The sequence below is a fragment of the Dama dama genome, chromosome 26, assembly GCF_033118175.1.
Source record: "Dama dama isolate Ldn47 chromosome 26, ASM3311817v1, whole genome shotgun sequence".
In the NCBI taxonomy this organism is placed as follows: Eukaryota; Metazoa; Chordata; class Mammalia; order Artiodactyla; family Cervidae; genus Dama; species Dama dama.
Window position 1 is genome coordinate 29,289,050 of NC_083706.1, and position 25,116 is coordinate 29,314,165.

General features: G+C 40.0%; 1 protein-coding gene across 4 annotated transcripts in view; it reads right to left on the reverse strand.

The window, feature by feature from the left end:
- Positions 1-589: 589 nt before the first annotated feature.
- Positions 590-25,116, reverse strand: part of MAP7 (microtubule associated protein 7) — a 175,755-nt gene continuing 151,228 nt past the window's right edge. For 3 of the 4 annotated variants that reach the window (XM_061129979.1, XM_061129975.1, XM_061129978.1), the window contains 11 exons: positions 21,953-22,080; positions 16,553-16,668; positions 15,940-16,223; positions 13,413-13,629; positions 11,791-11,962; positions 11,461-11,562; positions 10,846-10,896; positions 10,694-10,751; positions 7,817-7,916; positions 4,122-4,345; positions 590-2,015 (listed from right to left, as the gene is read on the reverse strand). In XM_061129979.1, coding sequence (XP_060985962.1) covers positions 2,005-2,015; positions 4,122-4,345; positions 7,817-7,916; positions 10,694-10,751; positions 10,846-10,896; positions 11,461-11,562; positions 11,791-11,962; positions 13,413-13,629; positions 15,940-16,223; positions 16,553-16,668; positions 21,953-22,080 — 1,463 coding nt within the window. In that variant the 3' untranslated portion in view covers positions 590-2,004. The remainder of the gene's footprint in view (positions 2,016-4,121; positions 4,346-7,816; positions 7,917-10,693; positions 10,752-10,845; positions 10,897-11,460; positions 11,563-11,790; positions 11,963-13,412; positions 13,630-15,939; positions 16,224-16,552; positions 16,669-21,952; positions 22,081-25,116) is intronic. The other variant, XM_061129977.1, reaches the window with a different exon arrangement.

Consider the following 25,116-nt stretch of genomic DNA (forward strand, 5'->3'; position numbering starts at 1 on the left):
GTGGCTATCAATCAAATGAACATGTGACTGGTGACTAAAACAGACCACAATGGTGTGGAAAAACACCACACTTTTTGTGGAAACAAAAAGCCCATGCACCTTCATGCCATGGATCCCTGAGACCCTCCCTTAATGTAGTCCCTACTGAGCACCTCTTTAAGATCAGAAGTAGATATGTACTGATCTAAAGGAGCTGGAGAGAAAGCAATCAAATTGTTGGAGAGAAAGCATTCCAATTGTTGTAAAGGCAGTGTGGCTAACAAAATAAGAATTAACAATTTTCTATCACTTCTAATTAAAACTTGATTACTTAGAGACTTTCAGTTTGCTAATGATTTTGTGCAAGTTAAATATAAATAAAAAAAGGAAAACCTAGCAAAAACTGAATTCCTGCTCTAAATTTTAAAGAAACCTATTCTGTATGCCTGTTCAGAGGAAGATGGTTGAGGTTAAGTGAAGAACAATTGGAAAACTCGAGAATCAACCTAAGTACAGTTATAACATGAGAAACTTAAAAGTAAAACTATGTCAAACACATTTTATTTGGTGTTTTCATGCTAGGTCAATCTAAACAACAACAACGACCCAATTTGAACAGATTTTCTTTTAATATGACTATGTGTACATGGACAACTGAGAACAGGGAAAACCCCCAAATTAATATTTTTAACAAATTACAGCTGTTACTAAAGATGGTACATTGGGATTTTAAGGAAACAGTCCAATAAATGAACAGCCCCTAACCCCTCTTTTAATAAAAGCACACTCTAGTGGCAGAAGTTTATCAGTTTTTAAAAATACTCCATAATAAAACATGTGTTTCCTCAATGTTTTCTCTCCTTCAGTATTTAGTTACTAACAGTCTCTCAAATGATAAAATAAAATTGAATTTATATCATCAAATGAAAGTGCAAGTTTGTATAGCCAAGCTCAGCAGCAGAAGTGAAGGGTGAAAGCTGATGGATGTCACACAGAACAAGGACCTTCATGAAGGTGTCCTGCAGTGTCCTGGGTGCCAAACACAGTCAACAATTCCATCATATTTTTCATTGCTCTTAAACGAGCAAAACCAAATTCTTTTTTTTTTTTTTATTTAAAGAAATAGTAAATCTTTATTCCCTCGCACATAATTTGAGATCCGGTAAGGCAAAGTCAAGTCCCACCATCACTGGGGACAGCAGCAATAAACAGACTTCAGAAATAGCCCTGAATTATCAGCAACATTCTCTCACGGTAATATAAGGAATGCATCTCATAAATCAAATCTGCAATGTTATTACATTGTTCTAATTTATTTGATTAGTTTCTCTGAAAAACTTTATAAATACATTATTTAAGAGGACAGTAAATTATTTTCTTGCTCTAGAAAAAATAATTTTTTCACATTTTAAAACGCGAGTATGCTTTAGCAAAAAGATGCAAGAAGAATGGGACAGCAGGGTTTGCAGAATGTCCATGTACAAGTTGCATTTACAGGAACCTGGTAATCTGCCTCTACAAATAGAGCTCTTTGCAATAATATTTTAACAAACAGGCTTAAACACCTCTCCTATTGACTCTACCTGTGGAACCAAGAGGTACTTATATTTTCAAGTATTATATTGTAAAAGGTAAAAATTTGTCAATTTTACATGTTAGCATTTAAAGACCAAAATATCTATGTGAAAAATCATGCCTACTCAGCCCATTTTTGATAGCCAAATGGTCTCATCTTTTAAAGAATGCAGAAAAATATTGATTTCCTAAGAAGGAGCACACTGGAAAAAGCCATTTTAAAGTACTGAAGAACAAGGAGCATTTTTTTTTTCTCTACTGGCGAAAATTATTAGAAAAACTTTCCAGTCTGTTGTCTTTAGCTAGTTTTAATAAAATCTTTCAAAATGATGGTCAAGAAATCTTTAGAAAACTGGAGGAAGGGAAGATGCTCCTTTGTAGCATGGAAGGAATTCCATTAACTGTAGAAATTCTTTTTAAATTTCTGCTTTGGTTCTTCAGAAGAAATGCTCATATAACTTCTATATTAGGAGACAAGAAAGAACAGATTAATATGACATTTACCTAAAGTCTTAGAAAATACTACAGTAATATCAATATGTTCCTAAAACTTTACCATGCTTTTTATACACTGTCTTACATAAGAACAGGCAATTTTATAAGGATCCCTGGTCTTCTATCTAAGTGAATTCTACCACTAATAGGAAAGCACATGTCCTTCCTTTAACTTAGGCTGTATATCATTTGCTTTTTCAAACTGTGTAAGTCATTTGTACTTTGCTTTGAGATTAGAAACTTCACATTCATTGGTCTTCAATCCTCAGTACCTGATGCTTCAGGCTCCAGTCATATGTTGAAGCTGAAATAAATGATGGTTGATAAGTAGCCATGAACAAAAACAACCCCTAACACCACCTACTAATGCAGATGCTGGACTACATTCCTAGAAAAGAGTGGGAAATGAAATGACAGGTAAATCATTAAATCACCTTTAAATCAAACGGTGATTTAAAACCTGGCAAATGAAACAAAGTCATCTGAACATTCCTTACATCTCTGTGAATCTCTTACATGACAAAGTAGGAAGATGTACCAGGAGTGTTTCCATCAACACGTAAGTAATCAGATTGTTCTCAAAGGCTTAATTTAACAGAATGTCAGGTGTTACTAGCTTTCATTTACAGTGGACCTTCTTCCTTTCACAATCTAAAAAAGTAGATCACTAAAGCAAAGTTACAGGCCCAAAGTTAGAGAAGGAAAAAAAGACTAGCTTTTGCATAAAAGTTCAACGTTGGCTTTTTCAACCAGTTTTAAACTGGAAAATATTTGTTAGATCTAATATATTTAATATATTTATATCTAAAAATATTTGTTGCAATCTAATACAAAACAATTTGACCACAAGTAATGCTTTATCAACTCATCTAAACATCCTGAATTTGCCTGGTGCTGTTCAATATGTGAAAGTGAGGTGCTGGGAGAGAGAGAAGTTGATAGAATTTGAGGAGGTTTGAAAAGAGATGAAGCTGGATTATCCAATTTGTTCTTAAGCCTGATGAGATTGTGCTGTTGAGTCACTAGGAGCACTGAGCTGGCAATTTTTTATGTTGTTATTTCTCTGGGTCCTGTAAAGGTATTGTTCTTCTTGCACAATGACTTCGGCTTAAGTGTAAGTCCCAGAGGGTCTAAGAGAGTCAACAGCTGCAGTCACTCAACTAGGAATGGAAGGCCCCTGGGCTCAGTATACTCCTATACTGGTCCTGTTCTCTAAATTGTTATCTCATTACACGTAAAAAGGACAATAATGTATTATCCCAGGTTGCTGTGCCAAACAAGAGAAAAATCACAGGAGAACATGCTTAAAGTGAAAAAAGTGACTGTGTTAGTTGCTCAGTTGTGTCCATTTTTTGTGACCCTATCGACTGCAGTCCGCCAGGCTTCTCTGTCCATGGAGTTCTCCAGGCAAGAAAACAGGAGTGGGTAGCCATTCCCTTCTCCAGGGGATCTTCCCAACCCAGGGACTGAATCTGTGTCTCCTGCATTGCAGGGGGATTCTTTACCATCTGAGCCACATGTTGGCAGTCTTCAAATATCTTTAGAACTGAGAAAAATGGGAAAGAAACCAAACAAACCTTGTCTCCAGTGGACAGAACTTGGTTCAGTGGCCACTCAGTTATGGTTAAGTTTTTGTCTTACTGTGAAGCGTGTTCTGACCAGCAGTGTCTCTGGGCAATGAATGTTGCTCTGTGAGGGGAGCACAGATACCCACAGGTGCTACAGACTGAATTTCTACCCTGAGTGGGAGGAAAGGAGGGGCCCTAGAAGTTGTCCAACACGACTCAAAATTCAGTTTCTATGACCCATGCAGTCTTTTCCATGAGGCATGTTTGGTCCCTTGAGGGACAAAGCGTGCCAAAGTCTCACAGCAGAAGGTTCACTCCCTCTTAAGCGTTAGTCATTCAGTCATGGCTGGCTCTTCGAGATTCCATGGACCACAGCCCACCAGGCTCCTCTGTCCATGGATTCTTCAGGGAAGAATACTGGGGTGGGTTGCCATTCCCTTCTCCTTCCCTCTTCGCTGTCACCTACTTCTGAGGTTTACTGAAGGAAGTTTGAGGCAAGCTTACCTGCTGTCTGTTGTGTCTGAACACCATCTACCTGAGGCAGGGGCCCAAGTGTCCCTTCATCGTCAAAGGCCAAAATTGGATTCAAAGGAATATCTGGATTCTCACTGTTGGTGACATCTAGTCTGGACGGTTTAGATCCAATGGGTAAGTTTATAATTTCTTCAAAATTTTCATTCTGAACTGATATTCCATTTTCACTTGGTTGTTTTTCCAAACTGGGAGTACTAGGGAGTTGGAAAAATCAAAATTAAAGGAGTTAGTATTAAAACTGGAAAACAGTTTTAGGACAACCCAAAACTTTTATAATAAATCAGAATGACATCATTTTTTAATGAAAATGGTGAGCTCCAACATATTTATACTTTAAAAACAGATTTTTTAAAAATAATCAAATGGAACAATTTATCAATTAGAATAGATCATTATCAATAATTCTACATACATTTAACAATTTCTACTGCAGGCATTTTACATCCCTTTGTCTGATAAAAATAGCCCTTATTAGGATCTTTACTTCAAGGATGCTGCTGCTGCTAAGTCGCTTCAGTCGTGTCTGACTCTGTGCGACCCCATAGACGGCAGCCCACCAGGCTCCCCCGTCCCTGAGATTCTCCAGGCAAGAACACTGGAGTGGGTTGGTTGCCATTTCCTTCTCCAATGCAAGAAAGTGAAAAGTGAAAGTGAAGTCGCTCATGTCTGACTCTTAGCGACCCCATGGACTGCAGCCTACCAGGCTGCTCTGTCCACGGGATTTTCCAGGCAAGAGTACTGGAGTGGGGTGCCATTGCCTTCTTCAACTTCAAGGATGAGGGGATTATAACTTGGGTGTGAGGGGAATAATTTGCACAAGTTGCACAAGTACTGAGAGACAGTCTGCATTCCAGACTGGCTACATGATTTCTGGTCCTGTGTTTTTCTCATAATGCTATTTTGTACACTGCCTGGCTATTCAAATTCTTTCTGGCTATCTCCAGCTTCCTAAAACATGAACATAATTGTATAGGTTAATTGTTCTAGACCAACCTTCTCGTCTTTGCCCCTTAACTCTCCTCTGACCCTACCTCGATTCTTATCAATTCATGCTTAATATCTCGGATTTTTAAGATACATTCAATTGGCCATGAAATCCTTAAGTTTTTACCTGTAATTTCTTTTAGGTTTTTTGATCCCTCTACACACTGCACAACCAAATCAGTAGCCCTTTTTAGGTTATATGTTCATTATTATGCTTTACAATGTGAAAAAACAATGCCTGTGCATTGAACAGGTGCTAGATTAATTTTACTGTTGATTTTACCTGACTGCAGCAGTAAACATATTTGCAAGCTTCATGATTTGTTCAGTGCTCATAAGAAAATGACCCTGCTTGACAAGAGTTAGTCTTCAAATGGAAAATGAGGCAAAAATTGTGAATGTTTTAACTTTTAATATACATTGATCATTAACTGAATGTTTAGCTATAGACAGGTCTATGGAAGAGATCAGAAAATCAGGTCTCTGTCAGTAATGCCAGCAACTTGAACTTTAGCAAGTTAGTCTTTTTTCCATCTCCTTCCCAAATGGTGAAAATGAAGCTAATATACATCCAATCTTTCCACTGTCCCCCTTCCTCTTTTTTTTTTTTTTTTTTTTTTTGAGGAATCTTTGCTTCTCTGCCCCTGTACTGAGGATATAGTTTACTTTCCTCAGTCAGTGAGATATATTGACTTCGTGGAACATATTCTAAAGCATTTCTGATTTGGATATTTTGGTATATTTTTTGTTAACTATTAAACCTCTTCTTTTAGGAGAAAAATAAAGATGCCTGACCTAACTGCATCACAAGGCATTGCAGGGTACAGTGAAAATATTATTTGTAGAGTGTTGTGGACAAGAACATAAAATTATTATACAGATTCAGACTATGACGGCATGGTGCTTTCTCACTATCATACCATGGAACTGAGAACTTGGCATCACAGTCTACATGAATGTGCATGTATGCACACACACCAAATGCCTGCCATCCTATTCTTTCCCAATATGAGTAGGCTTTCTGTAAGCAGGGGGAGTTTCGGTTCTCATCCCACAGAGATTTTTAAGTAGAAGTTTTGGCAAAAGAAGAATACATCTTCAAAGCCCTTGTTCCTTGACAATGTCAACTCTGTCACCTTTCAGGCCTGCGTGTGCTGACAAGTTATAATGGCAACACCAACCCCAGGTTTGACTCAACAGCTGACTTCATTTTCCCCTTCCACTACTACCCAAACACTCCACCCAGTCTTGTTAACAGAGGAATAATCATACCATATGCTTTGGATGAGCAATTATTAAATGTTCAGAGGACACAGTGATATGCAAAAACTATAAAACTGAAGCTCAAGTTGCTGAGGTTAGGGTTTATGGATCCTCTTTAAGGTATGAGAACCAGCTTTTGAATTCCCTTTCTTTGGCTTACATTCGAGGTTGAAGCTGGATGCAAGACTTTTCGAGATATGTTTCAGGTTCTTATACAATGATTGATCACTTGGTGATTTTATCACTGAAGAGAGTCAGCTAATGTATAAGCTAATTTTATTCCCTGGAGAGAATTATCAATGGCTTAAAAAAGTTATTCCTTGTTATAATAATGGGGTACTCTCTGCAGTACTTTTTATAGGAGTTGGAAATGAATATTTTATTTGAAAATCAAACTAATTTAAAAATGAAATATTACTTAATATGTATCAGATAATTTTGAAAATTTATTCAACATAATAAAAAGCTTATTGTTAAGGTATCTCTTCAGAAAATTGTGGGGTTTTTTGGAATTGTAAGTGGGCAAAATAAAAAATGTTTACTGTCCCAGAAAGATATACAAAGATACCCTATGACGCCTTAGGATGACTTGTTTTTCATTGCTGCCAATACTACAGAACATGTGGTATATGTTTTTAGATTAAGAATTTATATATAGCAACCATTATGCCATATACCTTAAACTTACACAGTGCTATATGTCAATCACATCTCAATATAACTGGGAAAAAGAAAGATCTTAGATCTTAAGACATATTGTTCTATCAATTAAAGGAAAATTAATTTGAGGAGCTTCAATTCTCTTATGGTATCTAAAGCTGGCATTAGAGACAGAACTTTTTTCATGTTTGAGGGAGCGCTGTTAAAATCCTGTCAATATAAATGCAAGGGAAGAGAAAGGCAATCTTCTGTCAACCCACACTCCTTAACTATTGTTAGCAACCATTTGTTTCCTCGTAGGAAGTCCTACTATTGGCATAAGAAATATTGTCATCTAAATTACTTTTACTAAGGAACAAACCTGTGATTCACTATAATATTATATATAGTAAAAATACAGCTGTTATATATCATCAAAGTGTGTGAAGATGGTCTAGGATCATGCCAAAGATATATAAAGGAAAGTAACAAATTATTCCCTGTAATTTGATTAAATAGCCACACAAAAACCTCACCATCATATTTAGCAAGTTCAAGAAAAGACATTTTCCTTTTCTCAGATTACAAAATTACTACCTCTAACCAAAATAATGAACCTAAATATAATAAATCTGCATGTTAAAACTCTGAAATTCTGTCTGGCCCCAGAAAATTCTGGTGGGGTTTGGCGGAGGCAAGGGTGGGGGGGCGGGATGGTTAGACAAAAACGGTCATGCTTTGCTCTAAGTGCTAAGAAAAGCCCCAGTTGTCTGACTCACCTGTCCACAGTCACTGTTGACTGGTGAGAGGTAACCACATGGGTGCTGGCCTCTGGTTCCTCTGATCCTGGAGAGTTTGTCATATTTGGAAGTGTGGATACTGCGGGACATAGCAAAGATGATAGGATAAAGGGTTACTACTACTCGACCATCAAACCCAAAGCCCAGCAGCCAGAATGCTTGGATTTATGTCCTGGCTCTGCCACTTACCAGCTGTGTGACCTTGGGCAAGCCGTAAATGCGCTGTGCCTTGGTTTCCTCGTGGATAACAGTGCCTACCTCATAGGTGACTGTGAGAAGTAAATGTACTTAGAACACTGCACGGAACATTGTAAGGGTGGAAACTAGGGCTGCTATTATTTTTGCCTGTACCCAATTGATTTTGGGCAAAATATGTAATATTGAAATCACAGCAATTGATGAAGACAGTAGTATGTTGACTTGGCCAAGCTGATGCTGAACAAATGATTACTGAAGGCTTTGGAGCAAATAATCATGAGACACCCTAAGTGGTGACAAGTGGCTTTACCCTATTTGGTAAAACTCAGTTTAGTTCCAGTCACATTTAAGAATGGTGTGGATTTCACACACGGAGGGCCAGGGAATTGTACCTAACCATGCTACCTAGTCATTCAGTGCTCCCTGCTGGAGTCTAGCGTAAGCCAACAGTATTGATAAGTGACTTTAAAATCTGGGCCAGGTTTATATAAAGTCTTATAAAACTTACATAGATCATCATTTCAGGGACCTCTGTGGCAGTTTATGGTTTCAACTTGATGTCAGAGAATAAGTAAAATAGTTCCAAAGTGTTATTTCACAGCCTAGTACAAACTGAATAAAATACTGCCAGACGTACACAGAACTTAGTAACTGAAGCAAGGAAGAGATTGATTACTTAAAAGCTGTCAAAATTTGCAAAGTTGGTAACATAGCTTCTGAAAAGACTTCTGATAGGTCTGCAAATTCCACCTGCTGGCCTAGCCTACCATTTAGCCCTCAACCACATGAGAGACTGGGAGAAGAGGAACATGGAATCCTCAGGCCTCTTTCTAGCAGTATTAAATCAAACTGATTATTAGTGATGATAAACACAGGTATGATGACTGACAAGTTTCACCTTGCCTCTCACCATTGTTTGTTACAGAAGTGAGGTAAAAAAGAATATCAAAAGAATTGATCGGGAAATAGCAGAAAGAAGACAGACTGGGGAAAAAAAAAACAAAATACTAGGAACTGTTTGTTTGGCTCTGCACAATCTACAGCATCAGCTCCTCAAATAATCCTGAGTGGGTACAATTCACACCCTAAAATGCGCATTCTGATCACTCACTGGGTGCCACACCTGCTTCAAGCCTGCGTCTATTACAACATTCCTGGAGACAACCTGTTAAAAATACAGTGGGGTTAACAGGCAACCATTAAGGCTGTTTTCCAAACAAATATAATTAGGGCATCTTTAAAAGAGCATGGGGACTTCCCTGGTGGTCCAGTGACGGGGAGACTCCATGCTCCCAAGGCAGGGGGCCTGGGTTCAGTTTCTGGTCAGGGAACGAGATCTCACATGATGCAACTGGGAATTCAAATACTGCAACTAAAGATCCTGCCAATACAACTAAGACCTGGTGCAGCCAAACAAATATTTAAAAATAAAAAGAGCATGAAAACACCATTAAGAAGGGATCATGACCTAAAGGACCTAGGAAAGCCTCTACTGAAGTAAAACCAAATCCCTAAACCCCAAATTTCACATTTGAAAATCCCTAGAGTTTATAGAGAATGTTCTTTCATGTAAATCACTTCATTTGTCTTAAAAAAAAACAAAAAAAAAACAGCAAAAGAAACTGAGATATCTCTGGTCCTTTCTCTTCATATTGACATTGCAGATGATGAAAGAAGAAAACTGAATAATGTACTATTGACCAACCACCCTTCTGTAAAATCATGGAAGTTTTATTTTTATTTACACCAAATTTGATTTAAAATCACCAAGAAATTAATCATCTCTGGCCAAAGCCTATGGCATATAAACAATTTTTTTTTATGAACAATTTTCTAATGAAATTTCAACAATTTTCAAATTTTAACTGTCTTCTGAAGTCAGAACTTAAATAACATTTAAATCCTTTTCTGAGAACTGCTGTATAAGTACAAAAAGCTTAATGTCCTTAATAGTAAATATAAATACAGGTTCCTTTAGCAGATGGTGACAGTGTTAGTCCTATAGTCGTGTCCGACTCTTTGTGACCCCATGGGCTGTAGCCCACAAGGCTCCTCTGTCCATGGAATTCTCCAGGTAAGACTACTGGAGTGGGTTGCTATTTCCTTCTCCAGGGGATCTTTCTGACCAAGGGGAAGTCCAGGTCTCCAAGTGATATTTAACCGTATATTCAAAGAAAATTAATTTTAATCTGTGTATATACTGGAGAAAGAAATGGCAACCCACTCCAGTATTTTTGCCTGGAAAATCCCATGACAGAGGAGCCTGGTGGGTTATAGGCCATGGGGTTACAAGAGTTGCATGTGACTTAGTGACTAAACCATCCACCACTATACATACCTATAAAGGCATATATATCAGATATGGACACAAAAATATATACATATCGAAGAAGTATATGATGTAAAATGACTTAAGATATCAAACACTCCATTAGAGTATAACCAAATGTGGGAAAAAATCTAGAAATGCTAGAGATTTTTAGGTAAAGGGGATTTATTTGTAGATTAGATGAGATACACCTAAGCTTCTGTGAATGAATGAGTTTATTTTTAAATCAATACTTTTTAAAATCATTTATTTTTAAATCAATGCTTATCTTGACCTCTAGAGTCAATTCAAAAATTCTGCATTTGAATTGAGTTCACTGAAATACATACCTGTTTCTCCAGAGGGAGTTCCCTTGGTTATATCTCCATTTCTCTGATCAACAGTTTTCTAGCCAAGAAAAAAAGACTTTTTAATGTTAAAATTAGAAGTTAAAAAAAAAAAAAGCCATTAAGAATAGTTTTAAAAATGGCCATCTGAATACCTTATCTGAAGCTTCTGTTCTTCTGGTTCTTTTCATAATCTCCTCAAGTCGCTACAAGAAAAGGAAGAACTGAACAAACAGATCCGATAAAGGAAGAAAACTAGCCTGGTACATTTCACTGACTAAGCAAATGCAGAGCATTGAAACATGTCTACTATTTTGGGAAAACACTGTCTTTGTCTTAACTGGAGTTATTAAAAGAAGTTAATAGTAAAGAACCTGCCTGCCAATGCAGGAGACATAAGAGACACAGGTTCAGTCCCTGATTTGGGAAGATCCCCTGGAGGAGGAAATGGTACCCACTCCAGCCTGGAGAATCCTGTGGGCAGAGGAGCCTGGAGGGTTTCGGTCCATAGGGTCGCAAAGAGTCGGACCCAGCAACTTGGCACAGTACACACACAAAAGCGTTGGAACTGGCTTAGGCCACATGAAGGAAGTGACTGTTTTTGGTGAGGACTGAAACACCAAGACCGACTTCTTTGGAGGAGAATACTGAGCTATTTTAGAGAACCTAGAATGGGCAAGACATTTGTTTTCTGAAGGTGGTGAGCCCGTCTCTCGATCTCTAGCCTGCTTCATTCTAGGAAGAATCAGAACAGTGAGTGTCCCAAATACCTTCTTCCTCTCCAGGCGCTCTTGCTCTTCTCTCTGGAAATGCTTCTCCCGCTCCTGCCGGACCCTCTCTGCTTCTTCCCGAACACGAGCTTCTTCGTCCTTCTGAAAATGAGAGGTCGGCGTCGGCTTCGTAGGGAGAAGCTGGCTTTGCCCGCTGCCCCGAAATGCCGGGGCACAGGACGCAAGGACTAGGACGGCGCGCAGGAGGCTCAGGGCGGTCCTCACCACACGCTGGACAGCTTGCTCCGCTCCTCTGCGCTGCCCCTCGCGCCGTCCCGAGCCGGGGCTGCGCCGCCGACCCGCTGCCCAGCCCGGGCCGGACCCCGCTACCTGTTTCCGGATGCGCTCCATCTCCTCCCGCTCGCGCCGGGCCCGCTCCTCCTCCTGCCGCCGCAGCTGCTCTTCCCGCTCCCGGGCTAGCTCAGCTTCCAGCTGGCGGGCCTCCTCCTCTCGGCGGCTCCTCTCTTCAGCTACCTTCAGGGCCAGTTCTTCTCGCTTTTGTCTGGAAAAAAGACCAACCCAGACAAAGAAACGTGAGGGGAGTTCCTTGGCGAGGCTGGAGCTTGTGGTTATCTCAAGGACGGTTTGTTGGGAGGTCTCCCACAGCCTCCACTTGGATACATGTGAGGCCACTCTCTCTCCTCGACCTCTTATTGCCTCCTGGGAAGCAGAAGCAAAATGGAACCACTCATATTCTGAGGGCAGCTTGTGTTTTTAAGGATCTGCAATATAACTATCTTTAGAGGCTCAGACTTGTTTAATCCAATAATGTTAACTTTTTAGTAAAGAATTTAACAGTCCCCTCCCAGTCTCCGTAAATAAATAAAAGCTATAACGTTCTGCGGCAGGACGGGGTAAGATGGACCATGTAAGCTCCCTTTTGGGACCAAGGGTAGGGCATGTCCAAGATGGTGGCCCAGCATACTTTGCTGAGAAGCAGTTCTGCTTATAATTGAAGAACAATTATATTAATGTTAGGTAGTTAGAAAACAGGAGTCCAAAATGGCGGTGGCTAAAAGACAAGGAAGGGAAAAGCCTGCGAAAATAGAACAAAGGAAGATCCGGGGGCTCTCTCTCTCCCCTGCCCCCTTCCCTTCCCCAAGCTGTGGTGCTCTTCTCTTCGCGTCTTTGAGTCGACATGCCCTCATGCCTCGAAGATGGATTTTCCTGCTTTATCTAAATAAAATAGAGCTGTAACACTGATTTGTCTAAGAGCTATAACTCAGTCCATTTGAGACCTGAGAGCTACAACATGGTCTGTCCAAGACCCGAGAGCTGTGACATGCCGAGGGCTTTAATGTCCGTCACTCCAAATCTTTGGTGTGACGAGAGAAGAACCAGGGAGCATAAACTCGCCTGACGTTAACATTAGCCTTATTCGCTCCAGAAGGAGGCCAACTAAGCAAAGTGCCCCTGGCGTGCTGTCTGACAGGCAGTCATGGGGCGTTTTATCTCCCAGCAGCTACCCTATGAGAGGAATTCTATCTGGAAAGAAGAAAAGATGAACTTCTATTACACAGCTTTAAAATAATAAGATAATGAGGAAACCTGGAGATGAGTGAGATGTTGGATTAAAAGAAAACCTCAGACTGTACAACTGTACCTCTACGGTGGTTACAATCATGAAAATATGTGTGTCTGTATATAGGTATGTGTATACACCCACACGCTGTTCAGAGACTGGAAAGGGTGAATCAAAATGTACACACTTTTTGAAATCTGGTCAGATGATGGATGATTTTTTCTTCAAACCTTTCTCCCATCAATTTTGTTGTACTGTCATTATAAAAAAGAAAATGTGACTTTAAAAGTTGCTTAGTCATCAGAGGAACAGCAGGTGAGAATAATTCTATAACAACTTATTTAGATTCACCTTCAACACTACTACCACTTCTGACTGAGACTTAATCCAGGGTGTCGCGAGGGTGTCCCGAGCAGTGTCCCTCCGTTACCTTTCGAGCTCTTCCTTCTCCCTCTTCTCCCTCTCCTCCTTCTCTCTCTGCTCTCGGGCCAGCCGCCTCTTCTCAGCCAGCAGCCTTGTGGCCTCTTCTGGGTCGGTGGTCCCCGCAGAGGTTTTCGGAGAAGCACTGGCAGTCAGAGTGGAGGGCGGGGCTGGGGCGGAGGCTGGGGCCGGGGCCGGAGCTGGGGCTGCGGCTGCCGCTGGAGCAGCTGCACAAACAGGTACAAGGAGAAAGCCAACTGGAAACAAAAGCCAAAGAACAAAACAAAAACCAGCATCCCCCAGACCCCAGGCCTAGAATTCATCATGACCAAAGAAAAGGGAATGTTTATTACGGAGTTCTCAGGGTTTCACCGTATTCTATCTGTAACCGGGCAACAGGTAACAAAAAGCTTCATGTGCGAGTGAGACATCCACAGCTGACACTGTCACTGAGTCTTATTTTTACAGTTAAATCAGTTAACAACACATATCAAACGTGTACTGAATATAGAGCCTCATGTTAGGTTCTGTAGGAAGTTATAACCCTAACAAAAAAGAAGATGAGAGCTCCCATTTGCCTTTCATTACGTTACAAAAAAAAAAAAAAAACAAAATTCCTTAAGTGACTATTTATCATTAGAGGACTAAAGCCTTTCCATGACCATGGCCAGTGTCCCTACTACGAGCCCAGGTTCAGGCTAGGAGGACAACAGTCAAGAGATCCCTTCCAACTAATTAAAATAAATGGAAAAAAAAAAAAAGATCCCTTTGGTCCACCTGGCATTGTGTCCAGGCCCTAGAAGGAATGAGCCGGCATCCATGCTCCTTAGACACAGCAGGTCTTCACTGCCAATCCTGATGCGAACGTGCGAGACTAGAGCAGTTCTCTGACCTTACCTGGATTCAGAGGAAGGACCTAGAGGGCCTGTGCCACAGGGAACCCTCCCAACCCCCAACCTCAGGCACCATGGTGATATGCACCTGACCACTCCAGACCCTCCTTTCAAGACTTACATTTCTCCTGCTCCCACAAGTTTTTTCTTTGCCCTCAGGACATTTTTTTGGCCTTTCTCTTCTCCCACTTTACATGTAAACAGATACTGGACTCTCCCATTCCCTTAACAACATTATCATTTGTCTTGAGTCATCTATTCTTTCTCTGCCCTCACCCTCTATCTTCAAATTAAGTTTCAAAGAGAAAACTTTTGGATGAAGACAGTTTTCAACAAGATGTACTGAATTTCTAGCTCCAGGTGATTTTTAAACTTCTAGACAGCATCTGGTTAGTCTGGTAGAGATGAGATCCACTGGGGTCTTCTGGAAAAAGTTCTGACCTCTGTCAGTCACACAGGCTAATAAGCCAGTGGTCCTCAAACTACAGTACATGTAGGATGTGAAGTATAAGTGAAGTGTTAGTTGCGCAGTCATGTCTGACTCTTTGCAACCCCATGGACTATAGTCCATAAGGCTCCTCTGTCCATGGAGTTCTCCAGGCAAGAATACTGGAGTGGGTAGCCATTCCCTTCTCCAGGGGATCTTCCCAACCCAGGGATCGAACCTGGGTCTCCCATATTGCAGGCAGATTCTTTACTGTCTGAGCTACCAGGGAAGCCCCCACACAGGATAACTGCCACTGTTTTATCTGGCAATCCTGTGCAGGAGTCAGACGAGCTTAGTATCAGAGTCCATGGATCCACAACATATCCTGAATCAACAGGTCTGAGGTAGGGGCAGGGTTCTATAGCATGAAACATAAATGTGGTTGAAAAATGTTTCCATAAATTTTTTTTGAAAATCCTCCTTCTAAAAGGTAGAGACTAATCCCCTCCAACTGAGTGTGCTTTGAAGCTAGTGACCTGCTTCTAATGAACTGTGTGACGGAAATCGTGGCTTCTGTGTATGTGAGATTTCTGAGATTAGGCATGAAAGATACTGTGGGCTTCTTGTGTTTCCCCCAGGTCACTCAGCTGGGGAAAACCAACAGAGCAAGCAGACAGACTGTGTGGCCATCAGATAACCCTATGGCGAGGTCCATGTGTCAGGAAAGGACGGCCACTTGCCGACAGCCCTGCGTGTGAGTCATCCTCTAACAACTCAGCTAAGCTGCTCTCAAATTCCTCTCCCAAGACCCTGCATGATACAGTAACTGTCAGTTGTTATAAACTACAAAGCTTTGGGATAATTTGCTACACAGCAATAGATAAAATGATTCTGATGCAGGTGCTCTGAATACCACATTTTGTCAAATTATTGGACTGAGCCAATGAAAGGAATCCTAAATCATACCTGAAACAAATATGCTGTGGCTCTAACAATAGGCTGTTGGATGGATGATTCCTTCTTTATATGTAAGAAAATTATACTTAAGAAAAGGTCCCCAAATTAGTCTCAGGGTAAAATTTCCAAGTGCCCAAAAAGGAAGCAAAGAAGGGAGGGAAGGAAGAAAGGAAGAGAGGAAGGAGGACGGGCCAAGGAAAAGCAGTGCAGGAGACAGGTGCAAGCAGCCGCCAGGGCCCCGCCGGTCAGTGGCTTCCTACCGGGGGCGGCCTCCGCTTCGACTGCTGTTGCCTCTTCAACTGTGGCCTCTTCTACCTTCACCAGAGGTGTTCTGCCCTTAAGTGAGGGCTCACTGGAAACTTTCTGAGGCTCCTTCTCAGGGTCTTTTCTCTCAGGTTCCACTCTGACTTCTCTCTTGACAGGGCGGATGTTGCCGGGGGAGGGAGGCCGGACCTGAGCAGGGGCAGCTTTGACTGGTCCAGGAGGCGTGGAGGGTGCTGGTCTGGGGGTGCCGGGCAGATGGGGAAAGGACTTGGATGGGAGCCTGGGCAACAGACAAAGAGAAGAGGGAACGTGAGGACAGGCTCGCCAGAACCCACCTTTCTCCACATCTCTACCATGTAAGAGTCTTGGAATACCAACACCAAGAGAAATGAAGGTATTTAGCTGTGTGAACATGTCTCTTACATGGCGAACACAGGAGTATTTGCTTTAGAGGCTCATTCCAGGTTTCTTTTTTCTTTCCTCTGAGGAAAAATGTTACTCCCTAAGAGAAGGCTAAACAGTGTGGGGAGAACAGTTTCTTTTCAGAGGACAGACACTACTAGTTATCCAACATGGAACAACACTGCCAGGCTCTTATATTTCACTTACCAAAGTCGGGAGGAAGCTGATGATCTGGCTTTGGGATGAGATGGAGACAGAGACCTTTGGCTACCGGATGTGAGGTGGAAGGGTACATTTTCTCTCTCCCTCTCTCTTTTATAGCCCTAAGTTCAGAAAAACACAATAATTAGATTTTTCCACAAGCGGGACAATCACATTCATAGTATTCAACAGTGAAGCTGTAATCCACTGAATGACTTGGAAAATTTCCAGCCTTTGCCATGTATATCCATTCCACCCCAACAAAAGGCCTTTATTAGGTTAAAACTGAACCTTATAATTGAATCAACAAAATCTGACACTAATAAGAAGGTTCTGGGAGTGTGATCTGGATGTGTATTTGTAAAAAAAACAAAGCAAAAACACACTTTTAGAGAGAACCTATGCTTTCCATCTAAAACTGCCTGGACCAAAATCTCTCATAGTTTGGTTTAGCCCACACAAGTGTCAAAATAAAGGTCACTTCCAGCTTATCGTCCCTACCTTTGTCTCTTTTAATTCTTTAGCATTTTTCTTTTTTTCACCTTGGAACACACTACCGCTCAGTCTTTTTTTTTTTAATTTTCATGTCTGCTACATCAGACATTAATTTTTTCTTTATATTAATGTTATACAAACAAGTCTATCCTTACCTAGTACCCTCTTGCCCTTGAAGGAAAAGTCAGACTCAAGGTGAAGAATTTTAGCTATTTTTGGCCTTCTTCATTAGGGATGAAATGTGAATCTGACAGTGGGCTGAAATATGAGTCCTCCTCTGACTGAATACTAGGAATTAGCCAGAGAAATGACACCTTTCCTAGGCTGAAATGGGCAAAAGGAAACCCAGAAGTGTTCTGATAAAGTCAACCAAAACAAAAACCAAACAAGGAACACGGCAGGAGACTCATTCCAAGTGTCTAAAACAGCTGACAGTGTTCTGCGAGGGCAATGAATGCTTGCTGGAGACACCTGTGTGGGTGTCTAGCAGTCCCTCACTCAGTGGGATCCTTGCAGGAACTCAGACTGAGGGTGTTAGGGAAGAGACAGAACATCATCTAGCTTCAGGGTACATTCTTTTTTCTCCTTCCTGCCTGGCTTAAGCATCACCTACCTTCTCCATGCCCCCGCCACCGCCCCCCTGCCCCCCAACTTGTTCCCTTTAGCATTTCTTCTAACTGCTTCTCTTTTCCTTAGTAGCATCCTAACTGATGGCCTGGACTATAGGTGGGGGAAAACAGCTCACTGTCAAATAATACTCAACGTTTCCCCAGAATTTCTAAATAAAACAAATGAAGGATGGGGCAGGAAAGAGCTTCACAGGGCATGTGCCCCCTCTGTATCACTTGCAGCTGCATGACTGCTTTCTGTCCCCATCTCTGGTACCAGAAGGCAGGAGGCAGAGTCTCAGAGAACAGCTGCAGTCCTTGGGGAGCTGAAGCAGTAGCCACCATATGGAGCCCTCTTTGCAAGTGTACAGGGTGGCAGTTATGCTTCCCTTCCCAAGGGAGCTTGGGGTTAAGTAGTTGAATTGCTTTTCTCTTTCTTAAAACATTTTAATGTGGTTAAAGTCACAAATGTCTTCCAAATGTCTTTCTGTTGGTCTTAGACTCAATCACTTATTTGAGTTCCACACATGTGAAGGTGCTCCTAATTTTTATCCTGATCTGAGTTAATAGCCAGTGGTTTGTATAATAATCTTTCCTGTTAACACTTTCCACAAGACTAAGGTGGAAACACACACACAGCAAGCTGCCCATGTCAATGGTCTGGACAATTTACCAGCAGGACAAAGACTTTAATTTTACAGTTAGAGTTAGGTTTAGAATACAAATAACCTACAAGAGAGACAATATAAACAGATATTCCAAGGTAGCACTGTACAAAAGAATTGGGGTGATAGTAATATTCTGCATCTACACTGAATAAAATGGTAGCTACTAGCCACATTTGGCTATTTGAACTTGGACCTAAATTAATTAAAATTTAATGTTAACTTCAGTCTCATAAATGCATTTCAAGTGCTCAAGAGCAGTCAGTTGAATTTGGATAAACCAAATAAAATTTAAAAGAAAATTAGCAAAACAATACCATTTACAACATCATCAAAAAAAGACTATGTAGCAATAAACTGAACCTAGGGCATGGAAGATGTCTATGGTAAAAACTAGAAGGAACTGCTGAAAGAAATTAAAGAAGATGCAACATAAATGGGAAAACCTCTTATGTTCATAGGCTGGAAGACTCGTTATTGCTAATATATCACTACTACCCAAAGCAATCTATAGAATCAATACACTCTCTATCAAAAGGCCACATCATTTTTTTTTTTTTTTTGGCAGAAATAGAAAACTCCATCCTAAATTCATGTAGAATCTCAAGGGACCCTGAATAGACAAAACAGTCAAATAAAAGAACAAAGTTGGAAGTCACACTTTCTGGTTTTAGAACATATTACAAAGCAATGATAATCAAAACAATATGGTACTGGCATAAAAACAGACTTACAGACCAATGGGACAGAATAGACCACCAAAAATAAACCCTTGAGTATATGGTCAAAGAATCCTTGACAAAAGTGCCAAGACCATGTAATGGGGAAAAGATAGCCTATTCAACAAACAGTGCTGGGAAAACTACATATCAACATGCAAAACAATGTAGTTGAAACCTTACCTTACACCACATACCTTATACCATATATAAAAATGAACTCAAAATGCTTAGAAAACCTAAATGCTAAGACTTCAAACTATAAAATTCCCAGGAAAAAAAAAAAAGTGGGGAGAGTCCTAATATTGGATTTGGTAATAATTTCTTGGATAGGACACCAAAAGCACATGCAACAACAACAAAAAAATAGAAAAATGGGACTACAAACTTAAAACCTGCATCAAAGGATACAATCAACAGAGTAAGAAGGCAACCTAAAGAATGAGAGGAAATATTTGCAAATCATATATCTGATAAGGAATATCCATAATATATAAAAACTCCAATAAAAATTAAAAAGATTAAAAAACTAAAGATTAAAAATATGGGCAAGGGACTTGATTGGAGTTTTCTCCAAAGACATACAGATGGCCAACAAGCATATAGAAAGATGCTCAATATCACTGACTATTAGAGAAATGCAAATCAAAACCATAATGAGATCATCTCACACTCCTTAGGCTACTATTTAAAAAACAAAACAAATATTGCTGATGATGTGAAAAAGTGGAAGATCTTGTACCTTGTTGGTTACAATGTAAATAAATGGTATTGTCACTATGAAAAACAGTATAGCAGTTACTTAAACAATTAAAAATAGAATTACCATAATATCCAACAATCAGGTACATATTCAAAAGAACCGAAGGCAGGATCTCAAAGAGATATCTGCATACCCATGTTCATAGCCATGCTGTTCACAATATCCAATAGGAAGAAGCAACTGAAATGTCCATCAACAGGTGAACAGATTAACTAAATGTGGTTTGTCAACACATATGTGTGTGCATGCACATACACAATGGAGTGTTACTAGTCTTGAAAAGAATGGAAATCCTGTCACATGCTACAACATTGGAAGGACAGACTTAAGGATATTATGCTAAGTGCAAGTAGTCAGTCACAAAAAACAAATGCAGTATGGTTTCATTCATGTGAGGTATCTAGTGTAATCAAATTCACAGGAGCAGAAAGTAAAATGGTGCTTGCCAGGAGCTGAGGGCTAAGGAAATCGAAAGTTATTTCTTAGTGGGTACAGTTTCAGTTTTGCAAGATTTAAAAAGTTCTGGAGATTGGTTGCATAACGAGGCAAATATACTTAACACTTCTGAACTGTGCACTTAAAAACAGTTGAGAAGGTAAATTTTGTTTTTTGTCACAATTAAAAATTGTTTAAAAGATAAATTTCAAATTTGATCTGTCAGTCTCATTAGTCACATTTTCAAGTGCTTGGTTGACTTCTGCAGTGCAGCTCTGGAATATAAATTATGTGAGTTGTTTTCTGACAGTAAGTATTTGCCTAAATATTTAATTGTAAAGAAATGAAAAGGCAGCCAATAGATCAAATACAGAAAGAAAGAGGCACAGAAAAGACAAAAGAAAACCGGTGAGAAAACACAGGTTGTGGATCAAGTGATGACAAATCCCTCTCATTTAATCTGTTGGAGGATTGGCTCTCACACCTTCCTCCTGGTGTGTTAATTTTCCTTTTAATCTCTAACAAGATATTTTTCCTTTGGTAAACACTTTTCCCTACCCAGTAAGTATCCAGTGTTCAGGGCCAAAGCTGTTCTGCTTGACTATTGCTATTTAGCCACAGCTAGGCTTTCTGAAGCACCAACATGCTAATGATGGTAAACTTCCCAGACTTCAAAGGTAGTTTCACTTCTGGCTTCAAGGGCTGGAGGTTTGACTCTATCATGAATTAAATGTTGATTCCTGAAAGCTTGAGGGGCATGAAAGAAAACTGCCTATAGGCAAAGCCATCAACCTCTCACAACTCTTGAATTATCCTCAAAGGTCTAAGCAAAATCCTTTTAAGTGTCCATCAGCTTTATACATTTGAACTGCTCTGGGAAGTTAAGATTGAAAAAAGCATTGTTCCAGCCTTTCATGGGTCATTCTACTACCATGAGAGAGGGGCAATGAGATCTCCTGGCACTGGGGGGTCCTTTAACACTAAAACACAAATGTCTACATCTTTCAACAAGTGCCAAATAATACACGGCTTAAAGAAAAAGAAATATTCCTGGAGATATACAAGTGACCTCATTGCATTTACAGCATGGTGAAAATTGAGGTTAGTTCAGCCACCCTGCCAGTAACAACAAGTACAAATTATATTCTTCACTTGCAAAATGTGACTCTCTAAACAGAGCCCAACAGCCTTTCAAGAATTACTTAGCAGGTAATTAGTGTTTTCAAAATACTTTGTCACTATATTTTAAGATCTGGGCCTTGACACGGATTAGCTAAACAGACAAAAAGTCTTTATCTTGCTTTTTAGTGAACCGCATTTAGACTGCAGCCAGCTTCTGGATATGGTTGGAATAAAATGCAAAGGCAGCAGTCCAGGCCCACTTCTCCTTCAAAGCTTTTCTTACTTTCACACATAAAGTATGCTGGTATTGCACTGATGTGTTTGGAAGCACTCAGATGCAGTCCAGCCACTCAGACATGCTTGAACAAAGAGCGGTTTTCACCTTCAAATTTAGATTTTCTGTGGGAGTAGAATCCCCAAGTGGGAACGAAGTGCAGGGGCAGGATCACTCAGCCAGGCAGACGCAAGACTGGCGGGGTGGACGCGATGATGGAGGTCGGCATGGCCGGCTCTGACATCCGCGCTGCCCCTCGGGGCGGTGTCCGCTCTGCCCCAGGACAGCACGGACTCACCAGCCTTGCTTCCCAAGAGCTACTCACCGCTGCGCCGTGAACAGTCCTCCTTCGCGCGGAGCCCTCGGGTGGTGTTACAAAGAATTTTGGTCGCTCCGGTGGGTTTCTAGAGTGTGCGGCTCTGTAGGGCGTGATGTTGATGGGGCTGCAAGATGCTGAACGAGGACAAATGGGGGTAACTAGGGTGCAGGTGATTGTTTTACACACAAGAGTGCCAGAGGAGCAGTTGAAGGAAAGCCAAAAGCAGGATCAGGACAAGGAGCAGAGATAGAGAGAAAAGTGGGGAGAAGCGTTATTACCTACAGGCCTCCAGAACCATCACGCTCAATTCTCCTCATGGTCCTATGTCCAAAAGGAGGGCACATCCAAGTGAAAAATCAGGAATATATAAACTATTTGGCTATTGAAATACTTTAATTAAAGAGATAGACGTCAGCCAGACAGAAAGCAATGGCCTTATATTCCTATAAACAGATGGTTCTGGTAAAATGCTATATTAGCGACAGATAATTTTAAGATAAGGATTGTTTATCATCAGATTTTTCCTAATTAGCTTTCAGATGGAACAAAAGGTGGAAAGACAGTAAGTGAGCAAGCAGGCAAGCAAGATATATTGCAGCTATTTTGGAAGTAAAATTCAGCAGCCAGTGGGGGAAAAAAAGCAACTGAATTTTTAAAATGTTAAATGACCAAGTCTCATCAGGTGTTAAGACTTGCTACAAGAATAACTAATAATTTCCAGAAAAAAAATTCTGTAAATGTTTTACCTACTTAAAGGCAAATCAAATGCATGCTTTTGGGTTTTTCCCCAAAAGCCAAGGCATTGGATGGTTCATAACAAGCAGAGGAACGTATAGGGAAATGGGATGTCATCATTTAAAACGGTGAAGAGAACATGAATATGTTAGAATTGCCAAAAATAAAGTTGAATCGTGAACAGCTGTTATAATCATGAATAACTTATAGTTTTACTTAAGATGAGATTTTTGTTTTGTGAAAACCACATACTTTCTGACCTTACTTTCAAAGGAACATTGTCATTAATCAAGTGGTTGATTCTGAGTAACAATGGGGTTAAAGAAATTCACAGAACACTGCATAGGTATCAGACATATGGGTAGTAATGATCCAAGGTTCATTTTCATATTTCATCCAGAAATCTCATTTTCTAGGGAAATAAGACAAACATGACTACTGAAAGAAATACTATGTGTCTGGACCATGTTATGACTTTACCCAACCCTCGCCATTGTAGCAACTCTTTAAAGAAACTATTACATCAACTGAATATAATAGTATTAAGTTAATAAATTCAAAACTCAAAAGTTCATAAGACAAATTCAAAGTAATCTTAATTTCAGAATTATGGTTAAAAATATGTTATTTTGGTTTACTCTATAGACAGAAAGTCCATCAGATTGCATCTTCACCCTTGTGTTCTCTTTCATTAAATGCCTTGCAGTATCTTGTGGTTATCACCGAATGGTCAAGGCAGTGGATCGCCTGGAAACGGCACTCTTTTCCCATCATCTGAAAACAGAACTCTTATTTCTTGGATAAGCTGAAACACTTTGCATTCCCTCAGTTCTCCTCAAAAGATATATGTCTTACTTGCAAACTGACATAAAGCTCTGCTTCAGACCTTAATGGTGAAGGAAGTTTCCTTTATGTTGTGAAGGAGAGCCTCTCGTCGTTTGGCTTACTGTGATCACAGGCAAAGCGATTTGAAAACTTATCCTTTTCTTAAGTGCCACAACAAAGCACTTGTCCTTCCCAGACAAGGAAAGAGTTCATTAATGCAAACCCCTTCCAATCCAATCCAATGCCTTTAAAGATGAACATCCTAGCACAAGGCACTTGTGTTGGATTAATGAGCAAGAGGCACACACAGCCCGGGGAACAGCCAGAGGTCATTAAGCGCTCAACGAGCAAGAAACCCTAGATGACAGCCTTTCTCTGAGGCCATGGGTCTGACACTGAAAACGGAATGAAGCTCAGAAATATGATTTCTTTTTCCTCTAGTGGGAAGTAATAATTTCAGGGGGTATCTGTGGAACATTTCCTGAGACCATCATGGCTGTAAACTGATCTCATCATGTCTTTGGTTCATTCTTTATTACAGTGCTGAGTGAATATGAAGGAAAGGAAGAAACCTACCTGATGTAGTCTATACAAAAATCCTCGAATTTAATTGTTCAAGAAATATTGTCTGGTTAATTCTAAGGAGACTACATTTCATGGAATTCATTGCTGTTCTTAACAGCAACTACTTAAAAACCAGAAACCTTTAAATCAATAGTTCTAATGATCTTGCCTTTCTGAAGGAAAAAGAAGAGCGATATTTGTTTCTTTCTCCATAGAGGGCCCTTTATATCCCAAAGTAGTCTTATTAAATATAAAGTTTCTTTTATGGAAATGTCTTTGAGCAAGTCTTCCACAATATCTGTATTTCTTTCTACTCTTGGTAGCAAGTATGCATTAATTTAACTCATTTGGTATTTTCTGTTTGAAATAATGGCTGCAGAGAAAAGATAATGCAGTTCACGTGGTTGTTGTGCAGTAGAGAGAATAGCAGAACATTATAGTAGAATAATAACATTTATGAAGTGCTTACTATGTGCAGGTCCTATCCTAAGATTCTTTTTGCTTATGTTAATTCACTTAATCCTGAGCTCCAATAATCACATGTATATTAAATGTATTTTTAAAAAATGGGCAAGGAAAAATCAACCCAAAGCAGTGGTCACAAATGAAACATATGTGACTGCTTTCCAATTTTCAACTGCTCTTATTACTTGTTCTGGGAATTTACAATCACCAGACACCCTAGGGGTGAGGGTGGCTGTTTTGATCTGCTATTATAACCCTGGCTTTAGATGTAGGTCATCCTCTTGCCAATGGCAATTGGATATAAGGTGAACTGAAGGAATGACATTAAAAATAGGAAGACAAGAAAAAAAAAAATCAAGGAGAGGAGCTGGAAAAATAAAAGTTGATGGGAAAAGTGTTTTTGACAAGATAAATGTGAGAGACATTAAAACAAATAATTTCAAACCGAAAATTTTAAACACCAGTTTGGGTTCATTAAATATAAGCTGTATCAATGCAATAATAGGTAACAATGATCTAAGGAATGTATTAATAAAACAAACAAGTAAAGGCTATGTATGGCATTGCTTCACATTAAAATA